The sequence below is a fragment of the Phoenix dactylifera genome, unplaced genomic scaffold, assembly GCF_009389715.1.
Source record: "Phoenix dactylifera cultivar Barhee BC4 unplaced genomic scaffold, palm_55x_up_171113_PBpolish2nd_filt_p 000490F, whole genome shotgun sequence".
Classification (NCBI taxonomy): Eukaryota; Viridiplantae; Streptophyta; class Magnoliopsida; order Arecales; family Arecaceae; genus Phoenix; species Phoenix dactylifera.
Window position 1 is genome coordinate 148,048 of NW_024067910.1, and position 18,914 is coordinate 166,961.

General features: G+C 37.6%; 1 protein-coding gene across 1 annotated transcript in view; it reads left to right on the forward strand.

The window, feature by feature from the left end:
- The first annotated feature begins 295 nt into the window (after positions 1-295).
- Positions 296-18,914, forward strand: part of LOC103696391 (endoribonuclease Dicer homolog 4) — a 78,331-nt gene continuing 59,712 nt past the window's right edge. Inside the window, 8 exon segments of the mRNA XM_039119128.1 lie at positions 296-1,756; positions 1,958-2,135; positions 4,935-5,045; positions 10,947-11,087; positions 11,167-11,239; positions 17,838-17,902; positions 18,024-18,167; positions 18,257-18,385. Coding sequence (XP_038975056.1) covers positions 1,698-1,756; positions 1,958-2,135; positions 4,935-5,045; positions 10,947-11,087; positions 11,167-11,239; positions 17,838-17,902; positions 18,024-18,167; positions 18,257-18,385 — 900 coding nt within the window. The 5' untranslated portion in view covers positions 296-1,697.

Here is an 18,914-nt window from a genome sequence, read left to right on the forward strand (position 1 = left end):
ATGATCGAATTGTCAATCTAAACTTAACTCATTGATTAAATAGGTCAAAAATCAAAACCAAATAAATTCTAACTTTTTTATGAAACAAGTAATGCAATCCGACATAATTTATTAGCGAATGAGTTAATTAGATTAAACATATTAAACAGATCTTAAATAAATTAAATAATTTTTAAATAGATTATGTGGATATTAAATATGCTAATTATTAAATTGTCCATTGATTTGGGAACCGATCTAACTATTAAATAGATCAAAATAGATTACATAAGCCAGGATTTTAAATCTGAATTTGGTCTCCTTCATAAATAGGTTAGGTCGAACCCATATGATTCGGACCTATCCATGCCAAACGCAAGCTTCTAGGAACCAAAACAGGGGAGGCGGAAGCGGTCAAAAGTAGGGTTGACGCACGGTTGGAAATCCGGCCGCGATTCTGGCCGGCACAGGTGGCCCAGTGAAGGGCGAGGTCGGGCGAGGTGGCGGCGATGGTACCTGGCTCCGGCGAGGCTCCGATGGGGGCGAAATTGCGAGGAACACGGACGCCAATAGGCAAAGAAATCAATGGCAAAACCGGAAAAATGATAGCAAAATCGGCGGTGATTTGTGACAAGTCTTGGAGCGGGGTTTAGGGCAGCCTCATACGGGGTGGCAGGCTCTCTACATAGCTATCGCAGCTAGGGTTTCTAAGCTGATTCAGGCAGACCTCGATTTTTGGGCTCATCTTGGACTGCGTGTTGCCGGCCTCGGCGGCGAAGTGGTGGTAGAGGTAGGACTTGGGGCGGCTCTGTGGGCGGGCGAGGCCGGTGTCGCAGAGCAAGGCGAGGGCGGACTGGGCGTTGGCGTGGCCGGCGGAGACGACGGCCTCGAGGTCGGAGGCTGCGGAATCCATGGCGGCGGGGTCGCAGGAGGAGGCGACGGAGATCATGGCGCGGACGCCGAGAGGCAGAGGGCCTTGCAAGAGGAGGGCTCGAGGATCGGCGCCAAAAGCCGGGGCGTGGTCGTTGTTCGAAGCGGAGGCGGGCCCGGGGTCGCTGAACTCGTCCCATTCGGGGGAGTCATCGGCGTAGTGTTCGGAGTCCAAGAAGTCCTTGAGGCATTGCGGACTCTTGGAGGACCGGTGAGTGGTGGGGGTACGCGCATGACCGGCTTCAACCGGTTGCCTGTGGATAAATCAAAGCCGTCTACACTAAATCGGACGGCCGGGGATACGCAGAGGTAACCTTACAGAGTACTGCGGCAAAATGGCGATACTAGTAGTATCCCGTTTCACGTTCGTCATTTCAGACAAAACCCAACCTGCTCCTACCCGTCAGCCGCTGACGGCTTTTTTTATTTTCCTACATAATTTTTATGCGGAGCATCTCCACCCTTTCACTTTTTAATCCGACGGCCGACGTTACATTTCCATAGAAATAACTATGCGCAGCTAACTTGATAGGCGGCATTACTCCATTGACCGACCCCTCTGTCTTCCCGAGTAAATTCGCTTACTTAAGCCGGAAGCGATTCTAAAGAATCTCTGGCGACGAAAACGAAAGCGTACGGTTTTCGCTCCTTTTTCTTCTTTAGATTGGTACTAGAAGCGTGCGCCCACGTCCTCCTAGTCCTTTTTCTTCTTTATATTCCCTCCTCTCCTTCGTTCTTTCGTGCTCCCCTGTTTTTCTTGGAGGAGAAGAATTGTCGGAAGCGTCGCCATGGACGGGAGATCGGAAGCTCCTCCTCAAGTCAAAGATCCGAGAACCATCGCAAGAGAGTAAGCCATTTCACTCCGATGCCCACTGGATTTTCCCGCGATCATCTCTCTCGATTCTTTTTTTTCCGTGAATATTTAGGCCTTTTCCTGTTTTCTTGATCTTTTAGGGTCTTTCTGTGGATTTGTGTCCTCTTCTTCTGGTTTTATTGATTTCATCGGGGGTTTTAATGGGTTTATGGATTTTTTTTTATTGATTTCTAGGTACCAGTTGGAGCTATGCAAGAAGGCTGTGGAGGAGAACATCATTGTGTATCTGGGGACGGGGTGCGGGAAGACCCACATCGCGGTGCTGCTCATGTACGAGCTCGGACATCTCCTCAGGAAGCCGAGCAAGGATGTATGCGTGTTTCTTGCTCCAACCGTCCCCCTCGTTCGGCAGGTGTGTGCTTTTTTGTGCATTATTGGTCATTTGGTTGACAGCTTTTATTCTTTTAGTCATGGGAACGCCAGTTCCCTCTGAATAACTCTGAGGATTTGCTAGTAGTTGTCGTGTTTGTGTTATGATGGTTTTGCGAATTTTTGACGTTTTCTATAGAGGTGTTAGTTTCTGATACTGTTGATTGGAACTTATTATCCATCGCAACATACTCAGAGTTGATGGCGTTGAGATATTAGTTGTTGGAACTTTGGTATTCTTGAAACCGTACTGAAAACTCTGTTAGTCTGTTTTCCATGTGTACATGTAATGCCATAAAGTTTTTTATTAGCATGTTATTGGGATATATATCTGACTCAAATACACACCAGATACTTGGATACTTATGAAGTTCTTAGGTAGCCACTTTTAAAGATTGGAAGAGCTTTGAACTTGTCCAACCATGAGTGAGTTGAACTCTTCCAAGTTCCAACAATGAGTTTGACTCTTTGATTTGATCTTCGAAGGGGGTAGTTGTTTTTTTAAGATTTGTTAAGGGTGTAGGTATCAAAACAACTTCGCAAAATACTATTTTGCCAATATCCTTAAGTTTGTTGGAAAGTTTGAAGGAGTACATGTATATTGAACAATCTTAACAACCAATATCTTTTTTTCTTTTTAATGGTTAAATAGATAATATTTAAAGGTATAAATATATAATTTACTTAAACTTATATATAATATACATTTAAATTTTTATGTTTAAAGGTAAAATATATGTTATTAATTCTTGAGTATATGGAAATATAAGCTAGGTTTCAATTGTCACATGCCATGATAGTGCTAGCCTTGATCGCTGGTACATCCCATGTTCCATAACATCTTGACACATGGCACAAAGTGGCACGGAGTTCAGTTGTTTAGCATGCCTAGATAAGCTATCTAAGTTTTCATCTTCCGGTTTATAGCAAGTCCATCCTCCTTCTAGGTACTTTAAATATTGTTTTCTGGAAACAAATATTATCCTATTATCTATAATCATCCTAGTTTTGCTTGCTGATTGCTTCCTTATGTGCAGTACATTACTTGGAGTGTTTTGTAACTTCCAATGCCACCATGAAAAAGTCATGATTCATAAAAATCTACTAGTTATTACTGAAAGAAAGCAACAGAATGTAGCATGTATAAAACCAATAATTAGAGTGTCCCATATCAATCAGGGGTTGGGTTGACGCAACATGCATATCATTCATATCGTGTCAACACTTGGGATCACTGGCTTTGAAGCATCCGAGTTTTTAAAAAGATTCACAATGGGCAGACTATAATATTATCCTTCATGGAACTTTCTTAAAAATAGAGCCATTTTAATTGCTTTATATTGTTTGTACACCTGGTTTAAACAAATAAATATAAATTTTCATTGATCTATAAAAAAATGAGGATGAGATTCGTCGTAGAAATATGATATATCATTAGTTTAACTTGTGCATTGTACAACTTTGTAATGTTTCATAAAATTAGCTTTACATTACATTTTGACACACATCAAGAGAAAATAATGTTGAAATTTGGTATAAAACTACGAGGGAATAAGAAGCAACATTTGTGTATAAGCACATATTTCAAGTGTTATACATGTGCTATTGGTGCAATACATTTGACTTGGGTGTGATGGTTTCAAAACATGGAAACAACCTCTCTAACGCAGGGGAAAGGCTGCATACATCCGACCCTCTCTAAACCTCGTAGTGGTGGGAGCCTAATGCATTGGGGGGTGCCCTTTTTTTCATTTACTATTGGTGCAATGGGATGCTTGAATACTAATAGTATTATGGGAAGCTTATATTACATGGATGAATTTTTAACCTATAGTCTGGTATATAAAAATTATTTGTTATCATTATTTGGCTTGATTATAGATCAAGGCTTCAAATCCTTGTATTTAGAAAAGTGAACAGGGAAGAGTCGTAGACCATCTAGAGTTGAAACAGAGGTTATTCAAGATGGATAGTTACGTATTTAAAGCAATAAATTAGGTTACGATCCTGTACCACAAAGAATGGGCTTGTGCCAATGTGTAGCAAAGTGATGCGCATCAACACAGGCTAATATGTGCATCAAAACAAGCTTGTGCACATGTTACAGTGGAGGTATGTACTACGCTATGTTGATGACTTGCAAAAATAGCATGCATCATTGACACAATTTAGTATAACCGGGCACTTTAGTCCTTTGGGTCTAACTTTAGACTGAATTTTTGTGAACCATACTTGATTCCTAAAACTACTTCTATTAGGTATAATTAGCTCAGGAGGGGTTTATTTGTGTCTGTCCAGTTTTCTAAACTTGGACCATAGCTGGTTGGAAAATTAGTTCTTTTTTCCTCTTTTGGACTCAAGACTTGACCCATGACTTCATTGAGGTCCACCTGGTAAATTTGGAAGGAACAACATCCAAGCTTGGACACCAGAAGAACTATTGTATAAGTACATGATCATGCCAATTTGATGATGCCTAATTTATTACCTTATGGATCTGTTATTGTTCTTCATAACCATGTACAATCAACTTAATCATCTTCTTCAGAAACTGATCGTATATTTTAATCTCCATATTATATTACTTGAATATGTGATTGAACATAACTTGATGAATTGGTCCATAGAGAAATTTTAAAATGTTTGGTTTTTTGGTTGGAGGTGCAATCTTGATACTATATGTAGAACAATAAGAGCATATCATTCAACTTAATACAATTTAAGCTTAACCAGCATGGATATTTTTGGGAAAGCTAACATCATATTTTTTTTTTTTTTGTAGCAAGCCGTGGTCATTGAGAACTCCACTGACTTTAAAGTTCGATGCTACTATGGTGGCCTCAGGCATTTGAAGGATCATGATGAATGGAATAGGGCAATAGACCAATGCGAAGTAAGCTGATGTTATGTCACTATTTTTATTTTTCCTTTCTCTCAAAATTAGAGCCCAATATATTTATTTTTATGTTAAGTGCTTCTTATATAGATGATCACTCGGAGATGGCTCTCATCATTAAAAGATGAGCTTGAATATAAATCATACCAAAATCTTTTATTGTTGCATCAACTATGAATAGAAAAATAATTTTTAAAATCACTGATTTGGATTTCTTTACCAACATCTATATTTGGATGATGGGTTTTCATGAGCTTCATACTATGTGCTATGTTAAGGTGATTATTATTTAAACAAATTATGACGTCTGGTAGATTGATAGCTTACATTTTTATTAGTGTTAGTTGATGCATGAACATTTTTGTTGTGAAATTACTTGCTTCATATTTGCTGTATCAGAAGGATTCACATTGGATATAATTTAAACATGTTGTTGAACCAGAGTGAGAGTATTCGTTGTCTTAGTTACCTAAAATCTTAAAGTACAAGGGTCTGGTGGCACAATAGCTTGGAGGATATGAGTTCTTGCAATATACCATTAAAATAAAATGATTTAACAAATTATGTGAGGACCAATGTGCTACCATGTGAGACCACTCTAACTAGATTACATAGTTATTAGTTTTGGATTTTTACAGTAGGGAGCAAGAAGAAAAAAAATGTGGTCCAAGATGCTTTGGACTAGATTGGTGGACTCTAGAGTTCCAACATGGGAACATTTAATGACAATCAATGGAGGATAGTGGAGGAAGGTAATTGACATATACAAATATAAAATATTGTGTGGTGTTGAATAATAAGTGATATTAAATGATGAGCCATAGGACCTAACATATACTTTTTATTTCTCCAGTTAAAAAACACTAAAGTAATTATATATTAATGTAATTCATTTTTAGGCGTAGGATATTACTTATTGGTTATACTTGAATGAATATCCTGGAAAACTATTATTATCCAATGTTGGAGGTGGGTTAGCTTATGTGATAAACAAATTTACTAGGTAAACAGCTCATAGGATTGATTGCTGCAACGCCTTGAATGTTTGATTTTGTAAAAATGCCATTGGACTTAATCATGCCTCAACATACTTTCCATAAACTTAGTCCTAGAGACATCAGGCCTTCTTTGCGTGTCTAATAGTCTATGGTTCCAAAGCTTTTGTTCCTCATTTTTGTAGATAGAGCTCAAAGATATATGTAAATCATCCAAGTGGGTTCATGAATACTTGGCTCAACTCGATGTGGACTTATCGATGTTTTTTGCCCCCTAAATGTTAATGCTTGTTTTTTAGCAAAGAAGGCAAGATCAAGCTCCATTTTAGGGCTAGGCTGATAAGCTATTTAAAAACAAAGGTTGGCGAGCTTGCAAAAATGGAAGCTTAGGCTTAACTTGATACCGAGCTTGAGCTTCAATCTAGCTTGAACACATTGCTTACGACCGAGCTTGACCAGCCCAAAGTTTGGCTCGACTCAGTTTATAGGAGCGCTAAGTTGTCTTCTCTAGTTTTAGCTGCAATTGATCTACATAACGCTTCCATAATGAATTTGCCACTATGTCATGTTATTTATGCTTTACGAACTTGTCAATCCTATGCTCTGATTTGCCTTTCGGAGTTCTTTAATGGTTAAGGAATATTTGTATATGGTTCATACTGCATAGTTTTTAACTAAAGCGGTCACATTATGTCTTTTCTAGTTAACATTTTTGTTGCCCAAGGAGACAACCCAAGAGGGGGGGGGGTGAATTGGGTTTTGATTAAATATTGACCAATTAAAAATTAGGTGAGTGATTAACTAAATCTATTGCAAGTGGATTAGTTAGATCACTAGATGCAATGAGTGAAGAGAAAGAAAGAGACAGACCAATACAAACACAGAGAGGTTTATAGTGGTTCGGAGCCAACACTTGCTCCTACGTCCACTCCCCAAGCCGCACTTGGGAGTTTCCTATAATCCCTAGGATTACAGCCGGTTGTTTTGCAAGCTCACAACCAAACTTGTTGTTTTCACGAGATCACAACGAACTCGGTCAGTTTTGACAGGCTCACCGACTAGAACCAAACGATTATTTTCCCGGGGTGACAATCAAACCTAGTTGGTTTTTTCCGGTTGACCAACCACAACCTTACATCGTTGGTTTTATCTTTGGCTCACCAACAAACCTTACAATCCTTGATTCAATCCCCTGATTGAATCAAGTACAAAAACCAAGAGTTTAAAGTTCACAAGGAGCTTCTGAAAAGCAAATATGAAACAATATAAACAAGATTGAGTTAGAAGCCCTCAAACAAATTTGAGATGAGGAAGTGGGGCTTCTCGATTTCTGAGTCTCCTCTTGAATGAGTCGGAGGATGGGGAACAGTCGGTAGAGCTTTGAATGCGAAGGAAGCCTTTTTGGTTTGAGTTGAATGCACACTTCCACCTTTTGCTTGGATTCGCTCTTAAGATGCTTTTGGTGGTTGAAAACCTTTAATGCTCAAATGGAATAATTCTCTTGTTGTCTACTACTGTTCACTCTAGCTATTTATGTGATCCCCTTTGAAAAATAGCCGTTAGAGAGTTGCACAATCGGATAATGTATCCGTTGGGATCGGAGTCGACTCGCGCGATCTGGGATCGATTCGGCTATTACTGGAGTCGACTCGCGCTATACTAGAGACGACTCGGCCACTGCTCCAAATTTGAATTAAAGTGCATGCCTTGTCCTGGAGTCGACTCCCCAACAGCTGGAGACGACTAGGGCACTTAGGGGTCGGCTCATTCTCAGGAATCCAGAGAACCCATTTTCTACTTTTCTTCCTCGAGTCGACTCGGGTTAACTTGGAAACAAGTCAGCTCGGCTGACTTGAGAGGCGACTCGAGATCTTCGGAAGACATCTCGCTCTCAGAGATCGAAAAATTGATTCTCCGTCGTTTTGAACTAATCTGCCTCGGAGTCGACTCGGGCCTTGCTGGAGTCGACTCGACTAACTTGGGAGTCAACTTTGGAACACCTGGAGTCGACTCGTTCACAGGATCTCCGAAACTGACTCTCTGCCGTTTTCACTGTCTTCTTCTGGGAGTCGACTCGAGACCATCTGGAGTCGACTCTCCAAGCACCGGGGTTGACTCGCAACCTTTTGGAGTCGACTCGTTCTCAGGGTTGAAAATCCAACGTTCTGTCTTTCTATCTGTTCTCAGTGGAGTCGACTCGGGACTATCTGAAGTCGACTCGCCAAGCACCATAGTCGACTCGCAATCTCTTGGAGTCAACTCGTTCTCAGGGTCGAAAATCCATCGTTCCGTCTTTCTGTCTGTTCTCAGTCGGAGTCGACTAGAGCTTGTGCCAGAAACTTCAAGTATCCTGGGGTCGACTCGTGATGCAGACTTTGGTTCAAATAGAGTTCAATACTTAATCAAAATAGTCTGAACCAAAGCTCAAGGCACTTAGACAGAAATTCATAAAGATTTACCTGAAACACTAGATTGAATTCATTAGAACAACATAGACATACTCAAATGCTTTGAGCTCATCAAAATCAATTAGGGAATACTCAATCACTCCACAATCTCCCCCTTTTTGATGATGACAAAACATTGAGTATTTGTAAAGTGAATTACTCATTCAAGGAATGATTCAAGGTAAAGTTTTGAAATGAATTAAAATGTTTAGTCATTTAGTATATCCAAAATTGAAAGGTATGAGTCAGTAAACTCTGAAATTAAAGCTCCTCCTTTCATTTGGAATTATATAAGCCTTCAAATCATGCAATCAATTGTTTGGCTTATTTGTCTTTAATGAGTTTGCTTTCTTAGAATTTCAGATTCTCCTCCTCAACATGTGCATTCAATTTTGTTTGAACTTTGTTCAAGTTTTCTGGATTTTCTTTTAGTGTTCTAAACTTGAACTTAGGTTCCTAATTATAGAAGGGAAAATCTGACGATTTTGCTTAAATGTTTTCTTGTTTAGTGATTCCCTTTACTTACAATATATCATATTTTCTCCCCCTTTTTGTCATCGTAGCAAAAAGGTGAAGTATCAAGGAGTCAAAACATACAAGAAGCATAGTAAATGAGACAAAAGGATATGCTTTTTCATTCACTGTAAATTTGAATACATAAAAGATGTTCTGAAAGTACATCTACAGTAAAGAGATACATAGTGTTAAAAACATAAAATGCATACAATCAACATAAAATACACTATGCAGCTAATACAAAATCATCCTCTAGGGGAGGGAGGACGAGGGCGAGCACTTCTCTGCGCAGTACGTCGTCCACGCTGATTTGGCTGAGTAGAAGACAACGGCCAAGATGATGATGGTCGTGCCTGAGTGGCAAATAAAGTCGAGCTCGGCTTCGATGATGGTACCATCTCTTATAGCATCGGTATATCTAGTATGGTATCCGGTTCTGCATACCAAGGGTTGGTACGCTCCCTGTACCGTATACCGCTTCAGTACCAGTACATGTCAGTACTCATCGATATTGGTCGATACGACAAACCTTGGTTATAACAGTATTCTAAACTTGCGAGGTCTAAAACAAATTGTTTTCTTTTCCTTTTCGCTAAAGAAAAGAATGCTATCTTGCATGTGAAGTTGTAGACTGCCATAGATGTCTGCAATGGTAAAGATGATATCTGAGAATTTCTATTTTTTTTTCCGCAAAAATAATATATATATTTTTTCAGGGAGGGGTGGGGCATAGTGGGGTCTTAAATTTCATTTAGTGTTACCATTCAAACAGACATGTTTAATCAACGTTGTGTTCATGTGAAAAAAGTGGCTACAGCCAATCTCGACATGGTGCATGTTATTTTATGGCTGCATATTATAGGCAGATAGGGAGAGAATTGTAATTTTGCTTTGTTTTACATCTACATTTTTTAGTCATCTTTAAAATGTTTTCCAATTTTTATCTTTACAATCTCAGTCATTTTTTACATGGAATCTAAATTAAATAATTAAATATTTTAATTAGTAGCTTAGCTGGACAAAGTAGGTGAAAAGATAATCTAGTGATGAACTCCATGGCACCTTTCTGGGGCGTCTATATGCACACAATGTTCTCTGGATGTTCCTGCGGAAGCTCAAATATTGACATTCGACCCTACTTTGTAAAAAATCTGCAATAATCATGAGTGTTAATTAGTAAAGAAAAGATCATCATTATGAGTGATGCCTTCTCTCTGCTTTAGATAATGATGACAGAGCAGTGAAGTGGAGGTATCCTTTATGAACAACTAATGGCTAACTAGTTCAACTTCCATACGCTTGTGTCTTATGAGCTTAATGATATGCCCGACCTCCAAATACAGTTTACATATTTATAATTTGGTAAAATGGCAGTTATCTATTTCTAATTGACAGAGGGATTTTAAATTTTCTTTAAATTGCTTTGCAACAGAAAATCCAATGTACTGACGCACACACATACCAAAAAAAAAAAAAAAGAATCATAAAGATCTTCGTGTGAATCACATGAGTCACACCAATCTTTTTCAATGAAGAATTTGAGTTTTAAGTATGAATGTCTTGGTTATTGGAACCTAACCAACCTAATGATCTATTGGTTACATTATCATAAGTATAACCATTATGTTTAATCCCAACCATTTGGGATCGGCTTTGTGGATCCTTATTCACGAACAATTTCTTTTTAGGGCAACTTTTGAAACCTAATATCTGTTGATTGTGGAAAGTTATAAAACTCACTTATTATTGTTTATTTTTTGAGTGGAAGGAAAATTATTTGGGTAGTTTGATGATTTGATGTGTTACAAATAGAAACCACTGATTATGATATGATTGTGTGTTCAGACCCCCTCCCCTTCGGCACCAAAAAAAAAAGAAAAATTATAATTTGGTATGACCATTTTGTGGTAACTGACATATCTATGCTTTCTTCACTACAGGTGCTTGTTATGACCCCACAATTATTGCTGCACAATTTGCGACATTGTTTCATCAAGATGGACCGAATTGCACTTTTAATTTTTGACGAGTGTCATCATGCACAAGCAAAAAAAAAGCATCCATATGCACAAATAATGAAGGTGTTTGTACTATTAATGGACAACTATTTTATGCACCAGAATATCTAGATTATAACATTTTCCTTCGATGATTCTCTAGGAGTTCTACAAGACTGACACTGTCAAATCTCCTCGTATTTTTGGCATGACTGCATCTCCAATCATTGGAAAAGGTAATTGGACTACGTATACATGTCTAAGTCTTTGATGTTTCTTTTTCTTTGTTTTAATGTTTTTATTGGTGCATCTCACTCTTAGTTATTAGTAAGGCCTTTTACTAGCCTATATGATATTTTGAAATGAAATCATTTTTCTGATATATTGTTATTAAGGTCTTCCGTACCACCTAGTATGGGGCATATCGTACCACGAGAAAATCGGTACGAAACACACATTCAAGTCAGTACAAGATCCGTAATCGGGTACGCCCTGTACTGAAAGAAAACCAGTACAAAACATACATTCAAGTCAGTACAAGATCCGTACCACCTGTACCGAGGCATACCATGGTGCGTACCGGTCCATACTGAGTCAAAAATTGAGAAAATGAGTAAGAGAGCTAGGCACAGAAGTGTACCGTATGGTACTGAACTGATAAGATGCCGATACGGTATCCGGTACCGAAATTGCGGACCTTGATTGTTATCATTTGTAAACCAATCCTTTTCCGTTTATAATTATGATGTTAAGGTGCAATTTCCATTTGTTATTTTTAGAGCCTGCAAATCCTAGTGTTAAGAAATCTTGCCTAAACAGGCCATCTATGATTCAGCAGTTCTACCTTGAGGGTCAGGTTTCAATTTGACAAGCTTTTTGCAAGCACCACAGTTTTAAGGATAAAGAGAGTCTTCTAATACAGCAATCAGTTCTTTCAGAATATTTCAATCATTTGGAAAGTTGGAGGATTCAGACGGAGAAATTTCCTTAAGATTGACCTTAACCTGCAGATCTGATCACTTTTATATCTTGGTTCAGTTTTGTGGACTGAATTAGAGTCTGAACTCTGAAGAGTTTTGAGTTTTTTTGGCTGACGTAGTTAACTATTGTAATTTGGTGTTCAATTCCTAATCAAGCTTTGTCAGTAAGGGAGGTGCTAATATAGTTGGAACATGATTGGAAGTTTCAGCAAACTTCAAAGGCAGAAATGTTTTGCTTTCATCTAGATTTTGTAAGTTTCAAGAAGTTTTGTAATTTGTATTGCAGTGTAACTAAAAAAAAAGGTAAATTTTAATATAGTTTAGACCTATGCAAGAGCTTAAATCTCATAACCATAATGATTATAACGTGTTCAATTTTCGTCAAATAACAAAATGATATATAGCACTTAAATTTTCTTCAAAAAAAGGATATTGTAGTGATCTGAAATATGAGTTTTGAAAATTTAAATCATTATTCTTTAGGTGCTTTAGAATTAAGGTAACAACACCATACACCCAAGAGGCTGGATATGACACAGCAAACTTTTATACAATGTCTAAAGTTTTCAAAACTAGAGTTGGAACTTCTGGATTTGCTGAAACTAGTGAATTTGAAGGTCGCTAAATTTGGAACAAAGTTTGTACCAAGATTCGCAGGACCGATTGTACCGGCGTACCGGTGAGCACCGGCACTGGTACGGTTCCGGTTCGGTACCGGCTTGGAACCGGTACCGAGTGGCCGCGTGCGCGGAAATTAAAAAAAAAAAAAAAACAAAACGCGTCCGCGCGCGTCCCACAGAGTGGCATTTAATGCCACTCTGTGGCATTTAATGCCCCCACGCGGGCTGCCAGCCCGTGTGGGCACGGTGCCCCGCGCGGGGAACCGCGCTCGGGCGCGTTTCCTACGCGGGGAAACGCGCGCGGTCGCGCGCTCCGCTCGCGCGTCCGCGCGCGTTTCCCAATTAAAAAAAATGCATCCGCGCGCGTCCGCGGACGCGTCAAATGCCCCAGTTTGGGTCGGAATCGTTTTATACCCCTGTATCGGTCCAGGTACAGAACCAATCGATTCTGACCCAGTTTGGGTCGGAACCGTTTTATACCCCGGTACCGGTCCGGTACGGGCTGAACCGACCGGTACAGGTTGGTTCAGCAGACCATGGTTTGTACCTTGATTTGGAAGATTAATTGGCCGAAGAGATGTGTAGGCTATCACAGCAATTTAAGATATTGATGAAGAACCTCATAGAAATTGTTGGACTTGGAATTAGTAGACAATGAGAGAACATGGTAAGGTTACCAGGACAGGTGAATAATCCTGAGTGATGGCTGTTTTTATGGATGTAGGGCTGCTTGGAAACTAGCCAATATTGCTAATAGTTAATGTGCATTGAGGTATGCTTGGATCGGAACCATCACAGAGTACCCAACATGACTCTTTTGTACTTGTGACATCGCATAAAAAACTTGCGCAGACACTTATCTGTGTGAATGATCAACACATTTGCATGCGAATTTATATTCTTGTGAATGTTTTTGACTTCTCTGCATTTAAAAGCAAACCATAAATTTGAAAGGAAAAAAACTATTAAACCCATTCTTAGAATAAACATGTGTTGTGAATCTGCAGGATCAAATTATTTAATGAGCTAGTATTACATCATGTATTGGGAAAAAAGAGAGAAGCAAGGGCAGTCCTTGTGGCTGGTAACGGATCAGTTATTGGTCAAATAGTCATATAGTAGATTATATCCATAGTCATATCCATTTCTAGTTAGTGAATACATATATCTATAGGACTACCAAAATATATTTATAGCTCTTCTAAATTAATATTGATATAGACTGGTCTTTTAGTCAGTTTTGTTTTTTTGAAATATAAAAAGATAGGAGTCAAATATGATTTCTACATTCTCTGTAAGCAAAATAATTGTTATAAAATCAAATATTCACAATATCCATCTGTGTTTCAAACATACACAAATGTGTTAAATAAAAACATAAATATAATGGGATAAATAAGTAAATTTATTAGAAATCTCAGTCTTTGAAACTAGAAGTGAATCTAAGATATACCATTAGGATATTTTGTGTGGCTAAATATAAATATGTATTTATGTATCTATAGGATGCAATTATAATACAAATATGGTGTAAAGAGAGGAATTTAGATGCCCATAACAAAACTCATCATGAAGGATTAAAAATTGCAAACCTAGACTTTTTGATGTGATCTGCAAGGTTTATAATGTTTTGTGGAAATCACAAAATCACATATGTTAGAGACCAGTTGGTGATGCATTAAGTCACCCAAAGTCAATGACTCAACGCACATTATCCTGCCACTGTAACTATATAAGAGAGCTCTTGATGCATAGGCAAGGCCGCAAGAGGCTTTCGACAGCTTTTGTACATAGGCACTCTATGCCTTGCAGACCACATAAAACAGATTAGATTTGCATTTCTCAATCTTCAACATTGAATTTTCTCCTTTGAAGCCTATGTCCCATTTTGTTTTCGTTTCCGAATAATCATTATTATCTGTTTGTATGTGATGTCAGGAAAAATATAAGCCTAGTTGGTTGGCACCTCATCCCTAAGGCTTGTCCTCCATGAGGTGTAGGGTTCAAACTCTGACCATTTCTCCGAAAAATATCAGGAAAATATAAAAAAAATCAAATTTAGCCAGGTCTATATAGATATACACGTCCATGTCCAAGAAGAGGATATGGTCAGATGATAACTAATCTGTTTTTGGCCCCACAGCTATATTGAATAGTTAATGGTTTTTAAGAAACACAAAAGGTCATGATTTACTTTCATGTGGAATATTGTTTAAATGGTCTTAGAAGCATGAAATATCACAAGTACTATTATAAACCATTTAAACAAATATGTCATTCATTAGGATGCTCTGGATCTAGATGGTGCAACTAGTACTAAATGGATTATTGTGTACTGGTATTTGCTAAATTTTTAAATTTTTCTTAATTACAAACCAAGGAATTGCATAGGAGTTTTTTTTATTAAGAACATATGTGAGAAATATCCAAGTTTCTTGATGAATAAGTTCATCATCAATGACTTACCAATAAGTGTTATAAAAGGTTTGCGCCTTTGCGGTATTCGGGAAGTCAAGGAACTGCATAATGCATGGGCTGCATATGCAGTTTGTGTATTTTCACTATATGAAAATAAATAGAATATTTTGAGTGAAAAAAAATAACAATAGTCAATATTTCTTGGATAATTAGTATCAAAAGTAACAACAGTAATAACTGAAAATTGGTGCCTATTATTCATACTTAATGCTAATATTGGTAGTCATAACATAATTGAAACCCACATCTGCCGTAACCATTAGTTTGAACTTTGAACATGCTTTATCCACATAGGCCCACATAAGTAGGACACATATTTGGCCGCATGATTGCATGTGCAGTCACAAAATGCTAATTAAGCCAAAGATGTGGCCCCATATTGCTAGGTAGGCTGCCTTTTTAGTCCATATAAATGTGGTATTTTCAAGGGAACAAATGTGCAGCCTTGTGCACCATATTTTTTTGCTTGCTTAATGATCTCACTATATTCTTTTCCCCCTTTAACAGAATCACTCATAAAATTAGTTTAAATGTAATAGGCTGTACCGATACTTAAGGTGTCAAAAAAGTGGATGTTGAACAATTACATTTTGAGGGATATATCTTACTTGAATAGGAAAACATGGCACATGCTGGATGCCCTAGGAGTTGACACATGATGATGGTGCTTTCATGTCATGATATAAAGAACTTTCTACGAACATTGCAGTGCCCAGTCAGAGCATGCAGTCCCTACAATACATATTTAGCCGGCTGCTTATTGGCACTAAATAGGATTTCTTTTTTAATGTGATCTGGCTATATATGTGTTGCTTTGGTACTGATTGATTTGGATTTTAGAATGATATGTTATGGTACATAATTATACTGCAGTTTCCCATTTAAAACCTACATCTGACCATCCTAACATTCTTTGTTTCCCCTTGGCCATGCAGGCTGCTCCCTTAATGTTTTTCATCATGCTTGACTTGAATGATGAGATTGGTTCATAATTTAGCATTGACAATCCAAATTCTTCATCGTGTTTGAGAATGAAAGACAATATAGCTGTTCATGTATGAATGTATTCTTAGAGCTACAATTCAACTTTCTCGATCATTGAAATATTCAGACATATGATAGTTGGTTCCTGGTTATCTTATTGTCATTGTCCATTTTAATGGTCAGCTTGACTTGAAACAAGCTATTTTTAACACACTTTAGGTGCCATCGTTTTATCTTCTCCTGAAGAAAAATGAAGGGGGAAAAATGAATGGAGAGAGAGAAATCATTTGCAAGGTCCTTCATGAATCACCATAAGAGCATTGATCTGAGACCATGATGATAATAAGGTTTGCCTAGCTATAGGTGCCAGATTCCAAGCTAATACAAAACTAAAAGAGAGAAAAAAAGGTAAAGAGAGACAAGGGTAAAACATAAGGACAATCCTATGTACTGACTGGTTCATATTTTTTTTTTTTTTTTTGCATCTTCGATGAGTATCATAAGGACAAATTTTTTGTGTATCTGGTACTAAGTGATTTATCATGTATGTGTAAGAACAAATACTCTCCTTAACTTCCATGAGACTGTTTTTTTCCATTTAGATAGCTTGGCCAAATTTGTGATTGGATTTTGTTAATATTTCATGTAAATTTCCAAGTATATAGATGTTAGGCCATTTATCCTGTATAAATCAATGTGTTTGTCTATAAAGAAAGCACACATTCATGGGCTGAACAAAGTGGAGGTTAAAATGTTGTGTAGGTGCATGGTAAACTTGGGAAGGCCAAGGGCAGGTATAGGAAGCTTCAGAATCTCACCAATAGGGTGTTCTTATTGTTTTGTGTAAATTGCTTAAGGATATGAATGTATGGCCAGGTATGCCATATAAATCACAATGCTTGGCAATAAAGGAAGTGCACATGCAAGGGTTGAACAAAGTTGAGAATAAAATATTGAGGCAGATGCATGATAATTTGGAATACTAAGGTTAATAGTGAGGAGATTAAAGGAAGGCTTTAGAAAGCCTACCAAATAGAAGGTAAATTTCAGATGGTTTGACCCTGTTAAACAAATCATTGAGAAGGCGGCACCTAATAGGAGAGGGATGTAGTTGCAAGTCAAAGCAAAAGGGTGGAGCTCTAGGCCTAAGATCACATGAATTGATGTGGTGTATAGTAATATGATTATGAAGAGGCTTCTTTTTTCATAGTGGACTTTGCCACTGGTATAAGTGAATGAATCTGTTTTTGGAATCCTTATGTTTTGAGTTGTTCTTTTTATCTGATGACATCTTAGCAGGACTAGGTTTTTGTTGCTTATGTTGTTATTCAAGTTATAACATACGAGAACTACAGTGTTTTTTTGTTACTTGTGGTCATCTACAGTTTCTCTCTATTTTTTCTAGGAAAGTTATATATTATACTTTTTTAATTTTTGTATATACAACCTTTAGGCATGCTTGTTATTTTATTGGGAAGAATTCTGAAAATGAATTCATTTCTGAAGCTCAAATTAAAAGCATTGTCAAATAGCTTGGTCTTATATGTTGTTATTTTGTAATTTTCCACTCACCACTAATGAATATGTGATAGGAGAAGGTTTGAATGCTGACTGGTAATGAAGATTGTGTCTCATCCAGAACAATTTCCTTTTTCCAGTTATCTTCATTTTTATCTTTTGTCCTGCCTAAAATGGAAGTGCTTGTTATTTTCTAAATATATGAGCCTTTTTAGATGTCTTCTCTTGCATTTAAACATCTAAGCAATTTCCAGGTGGGTCCAGTCAATCGAACTGTACCAAATACATCAACAGTCTTGAAATATTACTTGATGCCAAGGTATGTTCAGAATACCACCATAAATTGAGATAGGATTTGGACAAAGTTTTCTTTGCTTATTTCTTTCTTTCGTCCCATAATAGTTTGCCACTTTGCCTCATTTTCTCCCTTGATTTTATAGGTGTGCTCTGTTGAGGATACTCTAGAACTTCAAAAGGTAGTTGGTTCTCCGAATATAAAGGTTTACTTCTACGATCCCGTTGATCATAGTGCTTCTAGCCTTATAAGAACTTCCAGGAAAAAGCTTGAGGAGTTAAAACTCCAGGTGAATTTTTAAGTATGCATGTTCATGAAGTAACTTCTTTTTGTTCAAAGTAGGCATCACTTATTTTTATATCTTTGTGTTGTGAGTAGTGTATCTCAATGATAAGAGAGAAGGTACATGATTTCAACAATCTCCAGAAGAATATAAAGGGTCTTTGCAGGTTGCATGATAATTTGGTTTTCTGTTTGGAAAACATTGGTCTTTGTGGGGCAAGACAAGTGAGTTTATTTATTTACTCTCAACACTGCCTATGAGTTATGTTTTACAACTTGCAGTACATCAGAGTTTCTTTTGTACTTTTAAAATTCATGTCTTTTCATGTTCATTTTTTATGTATCAGAGATGATTTTGTATAGTTGTTCAATGTGTTTATATTTGTGGATTGTGGTATTCTCATGAGTTATCAAACTTAAGCTATCAAAATTGTCACATTTCTACAGTGTACACTTCTGGTTTTAGAGTACAAGTCCATCATCTTGGGTTTTGACTTTGAGATTCAAAGCCTTATTTTGAATGATACAACTACCTACCACATGTTTCCAGTAGGATCATGATAAAACTCTCTCTTCCACCATGCCCATGAGTCACCTTGTGGTATTTTTAATGACCATTTTTTGTTGGATGGTTTTTCCAACAAAAAAAAAAATTTATGGGTTTTTCAATTATTTGTTTGACAAAGAAGTGCATCGTTGGTCTTCAATAAACCATTGACCCTTGGAAAATCAAACATTTCTTTTGGGCATCCGT